At 38.0% G+C, this 20,734-nt stretch overlaps 1 protein-coding gene across 1 annotated transcript in view; it reads right to left on the reverse strand.

The window, feature by feature from the left end:
- The window catches only part of NEB (nebulin), a 265,912-nt gene extending 246,705 nt beyond the window's left edge, over positions 1-19,207 (reverse strand). The window contains exons 1-9 of the mRNA XM_006880817.1: positions 19,130-19,207; positions 18,439-18,521; positions 17,832-17,896; positions 14,331-14,372; positions 12,157-12,363; positions 9,043-9,150; positions 8,270-8,374; positions 6,544-6,648; positions 5,054-5,158 (exon numbers count right to left, since the gene is read on the reverse strand). Coding sequence (XP_006880879.1) covers positions 5,054-5,158; positions 6,544-6,648; positions 8,270-8,374; positions 9,043-9,150; positions 12,157-12,363; positions 14,331-14,372; positions 17,832-17,867 — 708 coding nt within the window. The 5' untranslated portion in view covers positions 17,868-17,896; positions 18,439-18,521; positions 19,130-19,207. The remainder of the gene's footprint in view (positions 1-5,053; positions 5,159-6,543; positions 6,649-8,269; positions 8,375-9,042; positions 9,151-12,156; positions 12,364-14,330; positions 14,373-17,831; positions 17,897-18,438; positions 18,522-19,129) is intronic.
- Between the last annotated feature and the right edge of the window lie 1,527 nt (positions 19,208-20,734).

A 20,734-nucleotide genomic window follows, 5' to 3' on the forward strand; every position in this document is an offset into this window, starting at 1 on the left:
CAACATGTCCAAAGTATGTCAGAGAAGCTTCAGAATAAAGGACGAAATTGTTGGTCCTCCTAGCAGTCCATGGTATATTTAATACTCTTCTCCAGCACCAAAGCTCAAAGGCATCAGCTTTCCTTCTATCATCCCTGGTCATTGTTCAGCTCTCTGAAGCATAACAAATAATGGCAAAGACCATGGCCTGTACATGGCCTGTAAGGTGCACCTTAGTCTCTAGACTGACATCATTGCTCCTCAGTACCTTGGAGAGGTCTCTGACAGCAGACTTTCCCCAATGCAATTCATCTTTTACTTTCCTGCCTGCTGGTACAAAGACTGTTGATTGTAGAGCCAAGCAAATTGAAGCTGTCAACAATCTCAGTCTCTTCACCATCTATCATGGTGCTGCCAATCGGCCCAGTGGTGAGAATCTTTGTTTTCTTGACACTGAGTTTCAATCCATATTGAAGGCTTCAATCCTTGACCTTCTGCAGCAAGTGCTTCAGGTCCTCCTCAGCCTCAGCAAGCAGGGTTGTGTCATCTGTATAATGCAGGTTGTTGATAAGTCTACCTCCAATCCTAATGCCACACTTCTCCTCATAGAGCCCAGCCTCCCGGATAATCTGTTCTGCATACAAGTTGAAAAGGTGTGGAGACAGGACTCATCCCCGGTGTACGCCCTTCACAATTTTGAACCATGCGGTGTTTTCTTGCTCTGTTCTGATGACTGCCTCCTGGTCCAAGTATAAGTTTCGCATAAGCACAATCAAGTGTTCTGGGATTCCCATTCATCTCAAAGTCAGCCACAGTTTGTTGTAATCCACATAGTCAAATGCCTTTGAATAGTCAATGAAACACAGATAGACATTCCTCTGGTACTCTCTGCTTTCTACCAAGATTCATCTGATATTAGCTATAATATCCTTAGTGCCATGGCCTCTTCTAAATCCAGCCTACACTTCAGGCAGTTCTCTGTTGATGTGCTGTTCCAGTCATTTTTGGATTATCTTCAGCAGAATCTTGCTTGCATGTGATATCAATGATATTCAATAATTTTCACACTCTATGGGATCACCTTTCTTTGGAATGGGAGCAAATATAGATCTCTTTCAGTCAGTAAGCCAGGTGGTTGTCCTCCAGATTTCTTGGCACAACTTGGTGAACACATCCAGGGAAGCATTCGTTTGTTGAAATATGTCAATCGGTATGCCACCAATTCCTAGGGCCTTGTTTTTTGCCAATTCTTTCAAAGCAATTTGAACTTCTTCCTTCATCATCACAGGCTCTTGCTCATACATTGTTTCATGAAATTCTTCTGTGTTCACCAATTCTTTTCGGTACAATGACTCTGTATAATCTATTTTCTTTTAATGCTTCCTCCATCTTTTAATATTCTGCCCAAAGCATCCTTAAGTATTGCAACTCGAAGTTTGAATTTGTTCTCCAGTTCCTTAAGTTTAAGAAATGCTGAGCAAGTTTAGTCCTTTTGATTTTCTGACTCCAGCTCCTTGCACATTTCACTGTAATACTTTGTCTTCCCTTGCTGCCCTCTGGAATCTTCTGTTCAACTCCTTAATATCTTGATTTCTTCCCTTTACTTTGGCTTCTCAGCGCTCCAGTGCAATATTTAGAGTTTCTTCTGACATCTATCTTGGTCTTTTCTTCCTTCTCTGCCTTTGTAATGACCTTTTGCATTCTTCCTGAATGATATTTTTTATATCCTCCCACAGCTCATCGGGTCTTCGCTCATTAATGTCCAAGGCCTCAAACCTGTTCCTGAGATGGTTTTGAAATTCAGGTGGGATAGACTCAAGGTCAAATTTTTGTTCCTGTGGACTTGATTTCATTTTCCTCATCTTCAGCTTGAACTTGCATGAGTTGTTGGTGTTCTGTTCCGCAATCAGCACCTGGCCTAGTTTTCACAGCTGATATTGAGCTTCTCCAGGGATTCTTCGCACAAATGTAATCAATCTGATTCCTATGCATACCATCAGAAGAAAACCATATATATAGGCTGCTTTTGTGTTTCTTATAAAAGGTATTTGCAATGAATAAGTCATTTATTGTGCAAAATTCTATCATTCTATCTCTGGTTTCATCCAAGTCGATGTTTTCCAACTGCTGATCCTTCTTCTCTATTCCCAACTTTTGCATTCCAGTCATCCCTTAGTATTAATGCAACTTGATTGCATGTTCGATCAATCTCTGACTGCAAAAGTTGGCAGAAATCTTCTATTTACTCCTCTTTGCCTCTGGTTGTTGATGCATATATTTGAATGATGGTGATGTTCACTGGACTTCCTTGTATGTGTATGGATATTATCCTATAACTCACAACATTGTACTTCAGGATGTATCTAGAAAATACTTTTTTAACTTTGAAAGCAACCCCATTTTTCCTCACCTTTTCATCTCCAGCATAATAGATCATTATGATCCTCTGACTCAAAATGTCCCATGCCAGTTCATATAGTCTCCTTTATTTTTTCTACTGAAATACCTACTCCCAACTCCAACACCTCATGTGCACACACAAAACATGGCCAACTTTGGTTGTTCAAAGTTCATAGTACTGGAGTGGAATCCTTTCTCTTTCTATTTTATGGATGAAGGGAGATCAAGTGTCTTCTTGGAAATCCATCCTGGGTTTACATGGCATGGCATTTCCTGGTTTTCCTTCAACTTTTCTGACTGTACTAACGCATTCCTTAGCCGACTTCTTTCCAGATGTCCTAAGCCTAGGTGTCTTCCCATACTCTGCCGTCAACCATATTCTCTTCTGCCTTGCCTCACACATTTTCATATCTTCAGCTGTCACTCTTATATTGATGATTTTCAAATCTTAATCTTGTCTTGGATTCATGTATATGCAATAGTACCACATTTCTAATTTATTTACAAGATGTCTTGATCTGAATTGTCCATACATCATCTCAATTCTGTGTGTCCTTCCACCAACGAAGCTGCACTCCTATTCGCCCAGACTACTAGTTCAATTTCATAAACTCTCTCTCCTTTGTCTCCATGGTCTAATGTTAGTAAATATTTTGAAGTTTACTTTCTCTGTTACCTACTACCTTCAGATTTCTTTCTTTCCTCTCTGCCCATCTTCTCTCTAATCCAGTTTGTACTATTAAAATAACAATCAACAATTGAGTTGATTTCCCCTTTTCTTCATTTCAATTTACAATATTTCCTACCAAAATGTCTCCATGTTCTGCTCTTGAAATATTGTCTTCTTCTGCTTCTTCAAAATCTTATGACATATTCTTTTTGTCTACCAAATTGTGTCAGAGCTGTTTTGTCTGATTTTCAAGGTTTACTGCCTGCTTTCTCCCAAATGTCCTTCAGCTCGACACATTGGATTTCACTTTCTTTGTCCTTTAAAAACACCAATATTTATTTCATCTCAACTTCTTTTCAAGTGCATTCTCTATCACTTGCTATACCCTTTGAGATCACCACATTTATGTGGCATTTTCTGATTATTCACATTTATCCTGCCATATTTGCAGCAAGTACTTGACTGTACCTTTTAACTTTCAAGTTGGTTGTTGTTTAATATATACTGTTTTCTTTTTACCAACATGATTATAAATTCTCAGGGGGGAAACAGGAATAAAAATTTTTATAATACCTTTATCCCCCACAAGGTATGCATATATAACTGGCTGTCAATAGCTAGTAATCACTTAATAAGGTCACACAAACAATATCATGAAAGTTATGATAAAGAACTAAAATGCAAGCATGAAAAAGAAGCAGGGAGTACCTACAGGCTAATAATTATACTATATACTAAATGGCTTTAGTATTTTGTTGTACCTTATTAATTTTATTACTTGTCCTATAGAAATAGCTTCCCCTCCACCCCAGTGGGAGTGTAAATCTCACAGCAGGACTGCCCATCTTTCTCCTGAGGACCAGCTGGTACATTCAAACCATCTGACTTTGGCTTGGCAACTCATTACAATTAGTTCACATATGGAAGGATATAAGTATGTCTGTGTCATATTTTAACCAGTTGCATAATGGCACACACAATATGCTCATTACATTTGCATGTCATTCCAGGCAAGATGGGGCTCAAATGGGACCTGAAAAGTTAGTAACCCCATCAGATGAAAATGTATGATGTTTAGTTAGGGTAACCTGGAGCCTATAGGCTTCATTGAAAGTAAACCCCTATAAGACTCAAGATGCAAACTGGCTGGTTAAGATCAGAGAATGAGAATTACTGGTCTAGTTTACAAGTGAAAAGTAAACAACTCACCATTTTTTCCTACTATCGCTCCAGACTAAAACAGAATTCTTTAGATTTCTAATCATGCAAATCGAAGGCTAGAAAATAAAGTACCCTAAACCAGGTGAAATGCTAGTCTCAAGTGAGTTGCTCTGATGTTCTAGGTTTCCACCCTAAGCCTACTAGTTTTTAAATATACATTTTTCTAAGTCTAGGATATTAATAATCTGGTAAATGGGAGTGCTGATTTCTTGCTAATTCTATTCATCTTGCTCCCCTTTTGCGAAGTAACTACACAAAAGGCTTGGAGAAATACATCAGGTAGGACCCCAATGCAGAAGAAGAGAACTTATTATTCAGATCTTCTCTTAGGACAGCATATCAAAATTTTTCCATAACATTGTCCACTTAATAGATTTGAGCAGGTAGTTACGATCTCATTAAGTTAAAAAAAAAATGCCAACCCCTCACCAAAGAATAACTGCGACTTGATCCAAGAGGAAAAACAATGCATGTGCTAATGGGAAGAACACTGGCTTTGCAATCATAGGATCTGGCTTCTTGTCTGGGCTCTGCCACTACTACCTTTATGTTCTCTGGCTCAGGTTCCGCGCTTATGAAAGGAGGGATTTGGATTAAATTACATCTAAGAAGAATCCTATAAACTGCAAAAGAAGAATCCTAAGTTCTCTTGATTCTAGGTGTTTTCTTCGGCAATAATGGCATTTAACTTTTCTTTAAAAAGAATTACAATAAACATTGGATAATTAATTGGCGCTTTCTTGATTCCACACTCCCAAACGATGCTGATCACATCTCACTTACATCACTGAGAGCTTTCTGGGCTTGGGCGACCCTCCTCAGCTCCGGGCTATCGTTATATGGGTAAAACAAACTTTTGTCTGCTTCCCAGTCTTCAGTGTACAGTTTCTAAATCAGAAAAAAGTGTAAATTCATGAAAATGTGAGATCACCCTTAGAAGAAAGGCATACATTCGAATGAATTTATCAATACCATCATGAACCCAGAGCAAAGTGAGAAGAAAAAAATTAAATTCATATATAACATCCACCCTTTCATCCAATCTAAGACATTTTTGTTAGTGGCTTGGCTTGTTTCCCCTGCCAGTCATCATTCCTGAGAAGTAAACGTGTCTGATTTTGTTTCATCTCTTCTTCATGATTTCACCTCTCTTCTACAATAAGTGTAAAAATACTAATGGAAGGAGGTAAAAAGCATTTATCATAATTCTATCATGAAAGAAAACTTTAATCAGGTAGATTAGCCAGCTAGGAGATACTGGGCTTCTATTAAGGGTTGTTTTTTTTGTTAAGTGTCATCGAGTCATAGACGACTCATAGGGACCTTGTGAATGAAAGATCTGAACACTCGTATAACCTTCATCGTTTCTCCAAGTTCACAGAGTTTCTGGAGTGGATGCCACTCCTACTTCCAAGCTTGTTTTAATCGGAGAGCGTCATCAACACTGTCCACCATGGGTAACCATTATCACAGTTGACACATTAGTGTCACAGTGTTTAGCATCCAAGCAACCACAAGTTACCAGCAAATGGACAAACCAGTGCTATACTACTTAACAATAAAAAATATGAGAAAAATTATGGTAATTGTTGAAGAATATGATGGGCATAATTAATGCCACAGAGTTATTCATGTGAAGGGTGCTGAAGTGACAAATAACGTGAGGTATAAATATATATATATCAGTATCTCCTAGCTGGCTAATCTACCTTATTAAAGTTTTCTTTCATGATAGAATTATGATGAATGCTTTTTACCTCCTTCCATTAGTATTTTTACACTTATTTTAGAAGAGAGGTGAAATCATGAAGAAGAGATGAAACAAAATCAGACACATTTACTTCTCAGGAAATGATGAAATAAATAAATAAATATATATATATATATATATCTTGCCAGGGATATCTAATCTATTACATAAAGTCTACAAAAAATTAAAATTTTTTTGTGTGTGTCTCAACTAGTTCTCCAGGACATCTTCAATTTTTTTTACACATTCACATAAACACACATGTGTGCACACACACACCAAGATTGCCCAGATTTCCTACAAGACCTTCTCCTTCCTTCTGCCAACAAATTTCCCTCCTAGCACACTGCATGCTGAGCTTTACTCTAAAAGCCCTATATTTCTCAAGATCGTATTTTTTAAAAAAACAACAAAAAACCTCTGGAAAACCATATTCTAGATTATAAAGAGCACTGAGTATTATTCTAATTTATGTAGTCGGATGGCACAGGTGGGAATATCGACATGCCAATGGAGTCCTTACCTTACTGAACATGGCTGTGTTCTTAATGGCCTGGACAAGTTCAGGGGCATCAGGAGGAAGCAGGTACTTATCCTTGGTGTCCTCCCAGTTTTGCTTGTATAAAACCTAAACCAGAAAACCAGAAAGTCTGTCATTTAATTTCCCACCAAAGGGCAAGTAGATCCAAAGAGCAAAAGGGAGGATTAAAAAGATCCTTTTCCAAACACAAAGGCTACTGGATGTGTAGCTAGGAAAAGAATGCTTGTGTCAGCATTCCATAATTCTTTTCCTGTATTAAAGGCTGTTATTTGAAATTTTCACTTTTAAATTAAGTAAGATTCTGATATTTTATAGGTTTCTTTCCAAAGTTACAACCTGTCAGGGACTGGCTGGCTGAATTTGAGTGGAAGCATCCTTTTGATTTGCATAGGGTTGGGGTTTTTTTTGGTTTTTTTGTTTTGTTTTGTTTTTTTGCATAGGATTTTTAAAAACTGGTTGCTAAATCTAAAATTTGGAGATTTCCCATAAAAATTCAAACCCCCAATTTCTTTGAAAAGTATATATAATCATCTTTCTCATGCTTTGTTCCACAGTGCTTAACACTAACTGACATGAATGACATTATAGGCTTACAAATGAATGTATAATTTGTTATTCATGTTTTCTGTGTTCCTCTGTTATGGTTTCCATTTTATTCTCCAAAAAGATATATTGAAATACTAACACTATTCCCTTGCCCCCCAACACACACCTATGACAGTGATCTAACAAGAAAATAGAGTCTTTGCACATGCAATTAGATAATAGAATAAAATGCGTTACTGAAAATTGGGAGACATAAGGATTTCTGTTATTGTTGTTGTTTGGTATCCTCAATTCAGAATCAACTCATATCTGATCTCCAGAGGGCTTTCAGAGGCAGTAAAGTACACAAGGAGATTTCCCAGGAGCTGGTGAATATGAACCACATTCCTTTGGAATTGCAGCACAACTTCTTACCACTAGCCACCAAAGTTCCCTAAAGACCTATTTAGAGCATTAAGAAAGAATCTCCTTTGATCTATGCCCACTATCACCCCATCTCTTTGGGTTCCCAATAGACCTATCTATCCCAGTTCCTTCAATCTCTCTCTCCACCTACCCTATTCTCAGCCTCTGCCTCCCTGCCTTTCACCCCTTCCCCCTTTAGTCATTTACCACATCTTATGAGTTATTCTTCTATTTTTACAATAATGGTCTCAGGCATTATTTGTCCTTATGATACTGTGAAACACAATATGAGTGAAGAAATGTGTGAAACACAATGTACATGAATAAAACACAAATTTAGTATGCAAATCAATACAAAATTTCAAAAAAGGATCTCCTTAGAGCCTTCACTCTAACACTCTAAACTGGGATTTCTACTAGCTAGAGTTTGAGAAAAAATTTTTGTAGATTTAGACAAGAGACAAAAAAATATAGAGACACTATTGAGTCTCTGTGTAGCACTATTTGCCCAAGCTGAGTACCAACTGTCCCATTGTTTCCTTTCTTTGGAAGGGCACAGGCGCTACAGTCCATCAAAGCTCTTACAGGCACTTCAGGCATCTGTGCGGCCTCTCTGTTATGGTGGGAGTGAGAACTCCCAATGGTATGGATTCAGTGGGCATTGGACAAGACTGTCAAATTTCCTCCCTTCAAATAAACAGACGTAATATGACTGCCATTAGCATCTTACCTACCTATACTGTGTGTTCAGCCTTACCTTGCTGACTTGCTGCGACACTTTCTTGGCATGTTCAATGTCCTTTGCTTTTTCATCTACGTGACAAATAGTCTTAGCAACATCGCCATCCATTCGATACTTAACCTGCAGAAAAAATACACAGAGTAAGTGCATGACAGGCATGCATATAGCAGTGTATATCTTATAATAGTAATTTGAACTCAGTGACTCTGGGATATCACAAAGCAGTCTCTGCATTGTAGCTAGAAAACTGTGATCTTCAAAGATAAGAGAGAACTTTGTTTGGTTTCCTGGCCTAACTTCTGGAACCAACTAACTGCTGAGGAACAAATAATTTCAAATTTCCACCTCAGAATCATTATTTAACCTAAATTGCTGTGCCAAGCTTAGAAATATCATTTCACATTCATATTGGCCTATGGCCAATGTTTTTAATAGTTTTCTGGATTACAAATCATAGCAACCCTTCCTCTACCTTGTGCCTTCCTCACAACCTTCATCATACTTAAGTTCATTGTCATAGTCACTGTGTCAATCCATCTTGTTAAGGGTCTTCCTCTCTTTCTCTGACCCTTCACCTTTCCCAGCTTGATGTCTTTTTCCAATGACTGGCCCTTCCTGACAACTGTCCAAAGTATATGAGACAAAGCTGCACCATCCTTGCAAGCAAGGGGCACCTGGCTGCAAGATTTGGTCTCTTGTCCTTTCTATGCATAGTTAGAGCCTTTAATCCCGAGTAAAAGGCTTATCTCTGAAATGTCTCGCTCCTTTATTTTATCAATGTCGCCCACCTCGCTGAGTTGATCTTGTACTTTCTTGATCCTGCGAAGTTCTGGAGTATCTGTTGTGAAGGTGCATGGCTGTCCTTTTGCTTTCTCAAAATTCTCCTTGTATTTATTCTGTAAAGAACACCAGATATTAACCTAAGATATAGCATAAATGCAGCAGCAGAAATTTCAAGCAACATTCTCATTTTCATTTAATTAAAAAGGAAAAAATTCCTCTAAGTCATTATAATCACCAGTGAAATAGCTTTCTTTTTGTCCCTATCTTAACTCTTAACAGAAACTAAAATAGATTTGTTAATTGTACTTCCTAAACGTGATTGGGTCTCAGAGACAGAAAGTTATTACAGAAAATTGTCTTGGAAATGCCCTAAATTGTTCACTCAGTGGTTCTTTTTTCTGCCTGAGTGCACACACAAAAAGGCCTACGTCTCATTTCAGAAAATGAACACAGAAACTGAGTCAAGCTAGAGAGGTTTTGATTGTTAATACAAAGCAAAAATATTCAATTCAGAACTTAGCGCTGACCTTATAAGTCCTATGGTTTAGATAGTCAAGACACAAGTTTGATTAATGCGAAGTCTGACATATAGAATATTTTGAAAAGCAAGAGTGAGATTTTATTATTTCTACTAAACATACCATTAGTTCTTGCTTAATAATAATGTCTAATTTATTAATGCTTAAACCGTACTTTTGAGCAGAATAGTAGTTAACAATATAAATCACACTATTACACTATTGATTTAGTTACTAATCCATTTTTTAAATATTATAGAATATTGTCAACATCCTGTTTAGGACATCAGAAATGATTGGTGTTGGTATCTGAATTATTGAAATATATATGGCACTGAAGTAACACACAAAAAATTCTATACTTTTGTGATAAAGGTGGCAGGAAAAATCGTATTTGGTATTAGCAACCTAAGTCTTAGATTTTTCAAGGATCGTTTAAAATTTGTCCTAAAAATTTACCACATAGCCCCAAAAGTTAACACTCAACCAAATGTTATTATTAGCCAAAACTACAGGATGTTTTGGATATAAGCATTGTTGATATTGTCATCAAGTCAACTGACTCATTGCAACCCTATGAACAATGGATCTATTTGAACCCTGCCCTATCCTGTGCCATCCTGACCTTCTCCAATATACTTGAACCCATCATTAGAGTCACTGTGTCAATCCATCTCATTGAGGGTCATTTCCTCTTTCACTGACCCTCCCTCTGTCCAAGCATGTCAGGAGCTATGCTGTCAACCCATAGGCATGTGGTTCAAATCCACCTGCTGCTCCATGGGAGAAAGATGGGTTATTCTCTCCCCATGAGAATTACAGTCTCTGAAAGCCCACTGAAGGATCAGTTATTAGTCGGCTCTGACTTGATGGTACATAACAACTATAAGCATTAGTTCTACCTAAATCAATATTTCCCTGAACTACATTTCTTTAATCCTCTGGATGATGCATAGTCAGACTACCAGCAAGAACTCAGCCCACGATGAGCAATCAACAATGTACCAACTGCTGTCAAGTCAATGTTGTCTCTCGATGAATTTCTGTTTCACAGAGCAGAACCGCACTCTATAGTATGTTCATGGCTGTGACCTTCGGCAGTCGATGGCCAGGCCTTTCTTCTTAGATACCTCTGGGTGGGTTCAAACTATAACCTTTCAGTTAGTAGACCACAGCTTAACTCTATATACCATACAGGGTACATATAATCAAAGCAATCCCAATAAAAAGGGGCCAAAATGTACTGTCAGCATAACTTTACAGAATTATGTTTGGGAATTTAAGGACCAGACTCATAAAAACAATGAGTTTTTAATGTGGGTTTCATGTTAGCGTCTCCTAGTTGATCCCAACTTTAGATCAATTGAGACAGAATGACCTGAAACTCAGTAGTTTTAAAGTTCTCTGGAGGAGTCAATGAGTAAATATGTTTAAAAATCACTTTTACAAGACATGGCCAAACACTCTCATGCTCAGTTTCATATAAGTTCTAAGTCTTGCACTGAATTTTTAATGCACTACACATCTCTTGACATTTTAAAATATACTAATGGCATCGCTCTCAAAGAGATTTTTTATGTACTATTAACTAAACTACTTAAGAGGTTATTCTACCTAGAGAGTTTAAATATATGTTATTTTGTTTCCACCAATCAAACCCAATTAAATATATTTCATTACTTGAGATTGATTATCTAATAATGATTAAAATAGCCAATTGGCAGCACTATGTTAGATGGAGAAAAGATTGAGGTTGTTAATAGTTACAGCTTGCTTCGCTCCACAATTGACACTCTTGGCACCACAAGTCAGGAAATCAAAACATGAATTGCATTGGAGAAGACAACTGTCAGGGACCTCTCCAAACTCCGAAAGAGTAATAATGTCAGTCTAGGGACTAAAGTGTGTCTAATCCAGGCCATAGTCTTTGCTATTAGTTGCTATGCATCAGAGAGCTGTACAATGACTAAGGATGACAGAAGATTGATGCCTTTGAATTGTGGTGCTGGAGAAGAGTATTGAATATACCGTAGACCTCCAAGAAAACAAATAGATCTGTTCTGGAGAGGGTGAAACCAAATTTCTTCTTGGACGCTAGGATTTTGAAGCTCTGTCTCACATACTTCGGGCACAGGGCCTGGAGAGACCAGTCCTTGGAGAAGGACATCATGCTTGGAAGGGTGGAGGAACAGCACAGGAGAGAAAGATCTTGGATGAGATGGATTGACATGGTAACTGGGGCAATGGGATTAGGTCTGTCAGAGTCAGGGAGACAGGCTCAAAATAGAGCAGAGGTCAGAGCTATTGTACATAGGGTTGCTACGAGTTGCAGGCAACTTGATGGCACATAACAACAACAACATGCTCATTTTACAGGTGTCATTTATTGAGGATGCCTTTCCTGGTACTTAAATGTGCAAATAAGTTACATGAAAAGAAAAAGTATCACAAGGACAGAGTATACATTTGTAAAGTAAGATTTTTTTCCTTATAAGATTGAGAAACAAACTTCAGCTAGCATCCAAAGAAATTCCATTAAATCAGCTACCCTTGCTTTCTGAGTAATGAAGTTAGGTTAGTAGGAAGTTGCCTGAAACTTACTGTGCTAAAGAGATCCTGCATCTTCTGGCTGTGTGCAATATAGGGAGTCATGAACTTTGATGTGTCCACTTTCTTTCGCACCACCTTCTTCCTCTCCACTGGCTTTTCCGGCACTGGTTGTGCCAGTGCTGGCCTGGAAGTTCCTGACTGTTCATATTCAGAGGGTATTGTCCTTGTCGTTGTGGTTTCATAGACTTCTGTTATCGTCTGGAAATTGGACATGCAATATAATATTGTTATAAAGGTGAGAACTGGTACCATGGTCTTGGTAGACATTCTTCTAACTGCTAGCAGTTTTACAATCCTGGTGTTATTTCTTCATACCCCAAACAGGACAAAGAAGGAAACCACACACCATAAGCATGAAAATATATTACTTAAGTCTGTTGTTGCTATATGCCGTCAAGTCAAAGCCAACTCATCTATGGCCCTCAACAGGTTTTCAGAGGCTGTCAATTTGCCTGCCTTTGGGCTGATAGAGCAAATCCTTACCACTAGAACAAGGGACCTCCTTTTATTTAAGTCTAATTATTCATTATTAGAGATTTTGTGGAATCAGAAGTTTATTAATCCACAACATTAACTTAAAAATCCAATTTGCAGAAAGATATATACAAATCAGTCAGAGTAGACAAATTTCAGAAATAACGTTCTTAGATGATATTCTAAATCTCAAATTGTCTGTGCAAAATAAAAGCAAACTTATCAACATTATAAGTGATTTACTTAGTCATTTAATTGATGTGCACTGGAGTGCCACTTACACGAATAAATGCTTAGGTGGACAAGAAAAATGATGAAAACATAATGGAGCAATTATCTTCACAACAGTTCTGTGTAGTAGGTGGAAAAATACTGTTTCTTACAACAGGCAATGGTAGAAGAAACTACAACTTAAAATTTGGATCTACTCCAGTGCTAAAAATACTGTATGTAAGAAAGCAAGATAGGCAGCCAAGTTTTAACATCTGTCTTATACTTCCATTTCCCACACCATTAATATTATCTGTGTCAATGGATGAGTTCTAGCAATTATGAAGAGAAATGTAAGTAATAGGGAAATTTCACATCTATGAAATCTCCACAGGCTTGCCTGACCTTTATGAGTCAGTTATTTCTGCCCATGATTGCGACTGTCCTGTTGACCATGAAAAACTACCCAGTGTGCACCCTCAACAGTTGTTAGCATTAATGTAGTCACAGGCTCTCGGACACCCTGCAGAGTTAACCGACTATATCACTGCTGTGTTCCATGAAGAAAATGAAGTATCATGAGAGGAGGATTTCACGGGTTTGGGGTTGTTTGTTTCTTTGTTTTGGTGGGGGTTTTGGGGTTCTATTTTTGGTTGTCGGTTTATTGTTTTATTTTTTGTTTGTTTGTTTTTTAATAAAGGGAGTTTTATCTCTGGATATTTATGTGCATGACCTCCTCAGAATTCCTAATGTGCTAAAACCAGAGAAGCTTGCCATTTCCCATTATTTATTATTAATAATTAATGATAATTATATTATAGAATTATACATTAATATATAATTAATCATTAATTTTGGCTGTACCATCCTTGTTGGCATAGCTGGTTTTTCAGATCCTACAGGTCTGCATAGCAAACCTAAACAGATGGCAGTCAAGGCTTTGCCTCATTCTGCAGTCAAGGCAGAGAGGTGATAGGCCCTGAAACTTCCCTAAGAGCATCATCCCCACCAAAATTACCACATGAGCAGCGGGGGTCGCCAACCCTGGTCATCCTGGAAATGCTGAGCAGCAAAAGAAAAGGGAAATAACCCCTCAAGGAGGTGATGTTTATACTTTTACCTCCTGTTGATGAACACACATAAGTGAGTAGCCACTTCTCGAGCCAAAGCCAATGGCCATTTCAGATTCATGGTGACCCCAGTATATGAGCAAACTGTACTCTACAAAGTTCTCAATGGCTGGCTCTTAGGAGTGGATCATCAAGGCTTTCTTCCAAACTGTTTTTTGGATGGACTCAAACTCCCAACCACTTGATTAACAACTGAGCACATTAACCATTTGCACAACCCCAAAATGTTAGTCCCTCTTGAGATACTTCTTTTCATCAGCCGTATTGCTCCAGGAACCAGGGACAAGTGAGGGCTCTTTCTGTTTAATAAGCATGCAGTTTCATGAGGCGCATGAGGGTATTTGGCCTTACCTCTCCTGGTACCTCTTCATAGACTGTCTCTTCTGTGTAGTACTGTGAATAGAGCACAAAGGTATGGTCATGAAAATCAAAGCAGAAATCTCTTTTCAGCTACATTACTAGGGTTACTTCACTAGCTCAGTTAGTTCAGAATATGTACAGTAAGAAAGTAGGGGGGACATCTGCTCGTATACTGGAGCCCCATTTTTGTGGATGCCATCAGGCTGCAGCAGGTGTTTGCAGGGGAGATGAGAAAGGTATCTGAAGCTGATTAGTAACAATAAAACGTTTTCTTATGACACTAAAGATGGAATTTGCTGTATGTGGATTGAGCACAGAGGAACTGAGATGGAACTCCTTTATTCACTAGTAAAACATATTAGCTTTTGTGAAAGGAATTTTTAAATAGTATCATGAAAATAACTTCCAAAAAGAGTTCTTGTTTTTGCATACTGTCAAGTCAGAACCAACTCATAGCTGTCCCTCCAGCAGGTTTTCAGAGGCAGTAAATCACACAGAGGATACTGACTGTCTCACTCCCATGGAGTAGTTGGTGGATTTGAACCACATGCCCTTGGGTTAGCAGTACAACTTCTTACTACTAAGCCCAGACATACAAGTTATTCCTAAAGTCACTGATTAGCAAGTTGCTGTTGTTACTCGCCCTTGAGTCAGAACTGACATGATACATCATAGCTGACGCTCCAGCAGTTTTCAGATACAGTCAATCGCTTACATGCTCATCTTTCTCCCGCTGAACCACAAGTCTTTGAGACGGCAGCACAACTGGTCCTAAGCAATGGGTTTAAATGGAAATTTGCAAAAGCCGAGAAGAAAGGGGAAATACGAGATGAAATAAGAGAGATTAGGCTACACTTGGCCATCACTGCTCTGAGGTTCCTGCCTGAATCTGCAGCCAGGCCTACTGTTGTTCTACTCCTGACATCACCTGCAATAAATAGATGCTGATGATGGGGACTGGCTGACATTTTGCTTCAGATGCGTAAGGAGAGAGGAATCCTGCCCCGAGTCTCACCCAGCCTTTCTGGGTGAACAGAAGGAAAAGTTTGTCTGTGCTAAGGCATCCATGGAAATGGACAAAAATGAAACACTAGGCTTATTTTCTCAATCAACAAAACATGTAAAATTTCATTTTCCTTATCTCAGCCACCAACTATATATCCAGGACAGGGTGGACACTGGATGCAGTGTTTTCCTCATTGATTTTCTTTCCTTTACCTTCAGTTAAGTATGATCAAATTATTTCATGATTATAACTATGTCATTTGCTCCAATGGGACTTGGTGAAATTAGTATAGAGCTTTAGCTCTCACTCTTTGCTCTAGTATTATGTACCATGTTAGTCTGAAACTCAATTATGTCTGTATCAGAGATAGTACAGTCTCTAATGGGAGAGAATTTCTCTTTCATGAGCTTATATATTCAGCATAGGAAAAATACCATCTGGACAATTCAGGAAACACTGTTTGACAATAACACAAGAAACCATCTTTGGTCACACAAAACATCAGTGACTTGAGAAGAAATTCTAAACAAGCATGACTGATACACAGCAGTTTTGGATTTTTTTTTACATCCAAAGGAAAGTGGTTCTTTGGTAGTCATCCAATGCCACTTTTGCTGTGCTCTCAGCACTAGTAAATAAATCTTTTTTAAAAAGCTTAGAAGAAACACAACATTATCCACATGGTTGATGTTAGTGTGCATGTCAACTTTTGTTTTTCCCTTTATTCAAGAATTATGGTACTAATTAGAGAGCAGATTTATTCCCCTTCTTTTAACTTCTTTCCAACTTTGTTTAAAGTCAAGAATGATGACACAATTTGATTTCAGAAGGCCAAGATCCCTGGGAGATGGCTTTTTAAACCTAGTTCCCCTGTCTTGTCTTTTGAACTCCTTAGACCATTTTCCAGAATCTGCCACTGTCCCATTCTTATGGGCATCTTTTTTGAGGTCAAAGAGACCTCTGTTCAAGACTCGGTGGCAGTCAGGCTAATAGTTTAGCACCTGCTGGTCAGGCCTAGAGTAGTAATAGGAACAAAATGGCAAAAACAGAATACCTAAAAATAGCATCCTCCGTTTTTATGAGATGTTGTCAAATCTATCAAATCCAGCACTAAGTACAGCTTCCAGTGATAGATGAATAAAAGTATGTTAAGCAATACAAAGATTATTTAAGTTGGAAACTAAAAAAAATGTATTACCCTCACGGAGAAAAAAAAATAATTTCTTACTGTTTAGTTGGAGTATTTGGTGATGATTGTTCTGACCCTTAAAAACATAAGTAAAATGCATACTATAATATTGCATGTAAAATGCATGTGATAATATTGAATATCATGCATGTGGCCTTTGGCATTTAAGCTAGAGACACTTAATTTTATATTGAGCCTCTGAAACTAATTTATTCTTTCAGTAATAAAGAAGATTTGTTCTATAGAATAAAAGAAAATTGTTATGACCTGGAGCATGGTCACTAGAATATTTTTCCAAAGACAAATTCTGGCATTTTCATCTGGTATTTGGTTCTGAGAATCTTTTATAGTTAATTTTCATTTTATTGACAAACAAGGATTCTCAAAACGTAGAGTTTTTATATGTTTAGATCATCACCATTAATTGATAATTATGAGTCACTTATCGAGTAATGGCAATGCACTTATGTGGTTCATAGTCCTTAGCCTTTATCTTATATTTCTAGAAATGAGAAGCCAAAGGCACAAGTTGGTGAAGAAAATCCATAGAGCTGTAACACTGAATTACAGGAAGTCAATACAACAAAACTAACAACTTTGTGAAATGGGTCAGATTTCCACCACCAACAGAGAGCATTTTTTCAAGATTCCTTTTTTTGCAATGCTATTTGTTCTTTTTAAATTTCTTTTCTTTTCTTTTTTTTCTATTCAAAAGCAAACAGTAGTCTTTTCTCCTCAGGCACATATAACAGAGATGGTAGTTAAATGTGGTTTGCAACTACTTCTTGTGAGACTCCTGAGTCATTTGCACTTGGCTGCATATTAAAGAGCTGTAATCTTAAATATGCAATCAGCTGGTGAAGGAAAAAGTAGCTCCTTTTCCTCTACTGCTGTGTAGACACTAAGAAGCTGAGCTCCTTGTCGGCTCTAAGTCTTCATCTCCTCTGTCCATTTGATCAATGGCTTTGGGGGAAAGCAGGAATGTTAGAAGACAGACACATTAAGGTTCATTTTTATGGTTTTGTTTTTTTTTTTAAGTTTGAAGAAACACAAAAGTGGGGAAACAGTGATATTTCCTTTCTGTTTAAATCCCACATAATTTTAGCAAAACTAAACATAAAACTTCCTTCTTGGATGCTTTAATGGGATTTTACAATAGACAGTTTAGACTTTTTCAAATGATTCATTCATCTACATAGCTTTGAATGTCTTTACATAAAATCCTTTGTTGTCACTGTGTGCTGTTTTGGAGCTTTGAGAGGATTTGCTTGTTTGTTTGTTTGTTTTGGTATCTTACCTCTATCACCTCCTCATATTCTTCGTCATCTGCCATTTTCCCAGAGTAGTAGTGGCACCTACAAACTTTATATTCCATACAAATGAAAATGCATTAGAATCTATCTCCATGGTTGACTGTATCATAGAATATCATAAACTAGAATTTAAAAGTAACCTGTTCTTTAAAAAAAAAAAAAGAAGTAACCAATTCGAAATGGCAATTTTTTTTCCAGGCCAAGTGAGAAAAGACATTTTAAATTGAGCTCTAAAACACTAATTCTCTCAGTGACATGTTGGGTATTCCAACAAGTTGCATGAAACTTTTAGTTAAAATTTAAAGAGGAAATTAAGGTAAAGGAGGGAAAGGGGCTTAAATTCAAAGGAATAGGGCTTAACTTTCCAAATACTTGGAAAAACCCTTTTCAAGTAAAAAGCTTATTGAAAAGAGCTGTCAACACAGGTACTCAAATAAAGTTGGACTTTTTTGTCTGTAACGTCAAAACTCTAAAAAGGATGACTTAGGCCTGGGCATTGTCCTGCTATATCCTATGTGCTATATCTGATGCTTTTAATAAGAACCCCTTTTAAAAAGTCTATCATGAGATTTTTAAAAGGAAAACAAGAACCTCAAGGCAATAGGGCTATTTTCTTCCCAAGCACCATTGGCCTGTATGGCTTTTCCTCTTATATTTCTTGCTCTTGTAAACACCTGAAAAATACAAACATTGTGATACATTGGTTTAAGTACATGTAGGATTATGAATCTTTGTCCTAAATTTCTAATTCATGAACTCATGAGAGGCCTGCTCAAGGCCCCTTCTTAGCTCAGTACCAGAAAGCAAGATTCTTCCTTCGGCTGAGCAGATGATGATTTGGAACAGCTGTCTCTTCACCCAAAGTTATGTGCCATGTAAACCAATACGCACCATGACTGGTTTTGTTAAGCTAGCGAAACTGTCACTCCCTCTGAGGCAAGTGAAGCCCAGTAGAATAGGATAAATATAGGAACACAGAGCTTTTTCAAGCTAATATATTTAGGAGGAAATAAATTAAAGACAAGGGGAAAAAATAACTTGGTTTAACAAGAGAGCCAGCTCAGTCAAGCAGTAACTTTGTTAGTATAGAACTAGTCTCTAATAACTTCCACATCAGATGATAGTAGGGTCTTGGCAGGGCCATGGAGTTACAGACTTTCCTACTCACATTTCCATCTATAATTTCCCCACTTATGACCCCAAAACTTTGAAAAATACTGAAAGGGAAGTTGTGTAAGATCTCCTAAAAGAAGAGTACAAAAAAGTCATAAGCTGGCCTTACCTTCAAGCTATCAAATAAATTTCCTCCGCAGCAAAGTCTCTCCCAACTCTCCCCTCCTGAGAACCCCAGACAAGAGCCAGCGAGGAGTCTGCGCTCTGAATTATCATGTGGCAGGAACAGCCAATCAGACTGTGAGTTGCTCAAATTTCAGAAGCTAAATATACTGAGTGATCTTCTGAAAAACCACCTGTTCATCAATTCCACTAAAGGATAAAGGGTAACAAACTGCTTGCTTAGAACTATTGAAATGCAATGGAATTTCATCTAACTTTCAGCTTTTGGGGTTCAAATCTAGGTCTGGTTTCTTACTTTCTGGAGCCCAGATCAATAGCATCCATGTGAAATGACTAGAGAAGTAAGCTTGACTTTGAGGGACTCTGGCCCTTCTGTAATTGTTTTCTTCATGTCATTTGTCCAGTTCATGGAGGTAAACATGCTCATTCTTGTACATCTCAAGAGGTAAGCTACATAAAAGTTACCATTGTCAACAAGAAAAATAGAGCAATAAGATCCAGAGAACAGTGAGCTGGCAAACATAAAGGGTTTTTAAAAAATAAATAAATAAAATAAATGATGAAAAATCCTTGAAAAAATGTTCCTCAGCTACCCCTCTAATTTACAACAGAATTCACTCCCAGACATCAACTTGCAGGCATCTGGCTGGATCTAACATGAAAAGGGATGAAAAATCCAATGGCCTAATGGTAAGAAACTGTACTGCAATCCCAAAAGTTAACAGTTCAAATCCACCAGCTCCTCCACAGGAAAAGGATGGGCTATCTCATCCAGGGCAAATTACTGACTCTAAAAACCCACTGGATGGTCAGTTATGAGTCAGTTCCCATTAGATGACACACAGCAAACGACAATAACATAACAGGAAATCGAAACTCTCATAGCTTAGTGGTAAGGAGTTGTGCTGTCAACCCAGACATGTGGTTCGAATCCACCAGCTGTTTGACCAGAGAAGGATGGGCAATCACCTCGCATGTGGTTCCCTGCCTCCGAAGGTCACTTCTGAAGGTCAGCTGAGTCATTCCAAGTTGAAGGCACACTCCAATGTGAATACCCAGAAGGAATGTGACTCTCAGAACAAGCAACAAGATGAGACCAGAAGGACAGCATTTGCCCAAAGAGTGAAAGTCAAAAAGACAGCATTGTGTGGGGCACAAAACCTGGTAAAAGGAAACGGGAGATTCAAGATGAAAATGGGTCAAGTTCTGGCGAAGGTAAGGATTGCAATCCGTGTCACAAAATGATGCCTGAAGGATAAGCTATCATGTAAAGCACAATGAAATATTCTTAAGTGATGAAGTAATATGAGAAAATATGACAGAGTATAATTACCGAGAATAGACCACTATTTTTCTGGGATGAAATTCGAAGGATAGGCCAAGATTGTATTTATTACCCTCTCCCTCCTAAGAAAATTACTAATTTTTCAGTTATCCCAGACGATGCCTAATTCCTGGAAGCAAAGTGTGAATGCAGGCACAAAAAGCTCCGTTTCTAACTAGCCGTGGTTGGGTGCTATTGAATTGGATCCAGCTCACCGCAATCTTAGCCACAACAGAAAAAGCGACGCGTGCTCCTAGCCATCCTCAC

The sequence above is a fragment of the Elephantulus edwardii genome, unplaced genomic scaffold, assembly GCF_000299155.1.
Source record: "Elephantulus edwardii isolate Elephantulus edwardi_28Jun2011 unplaced genomic scaffold, EleEdw1.0 scaffold00010, whole genome shotgun sequence".
NCBI lineage: Eukaryota > Metazoa > Chordata > Mammalia > Macroscelidea > Macroscelididae > Elephantulus > Elephantulus edwardii.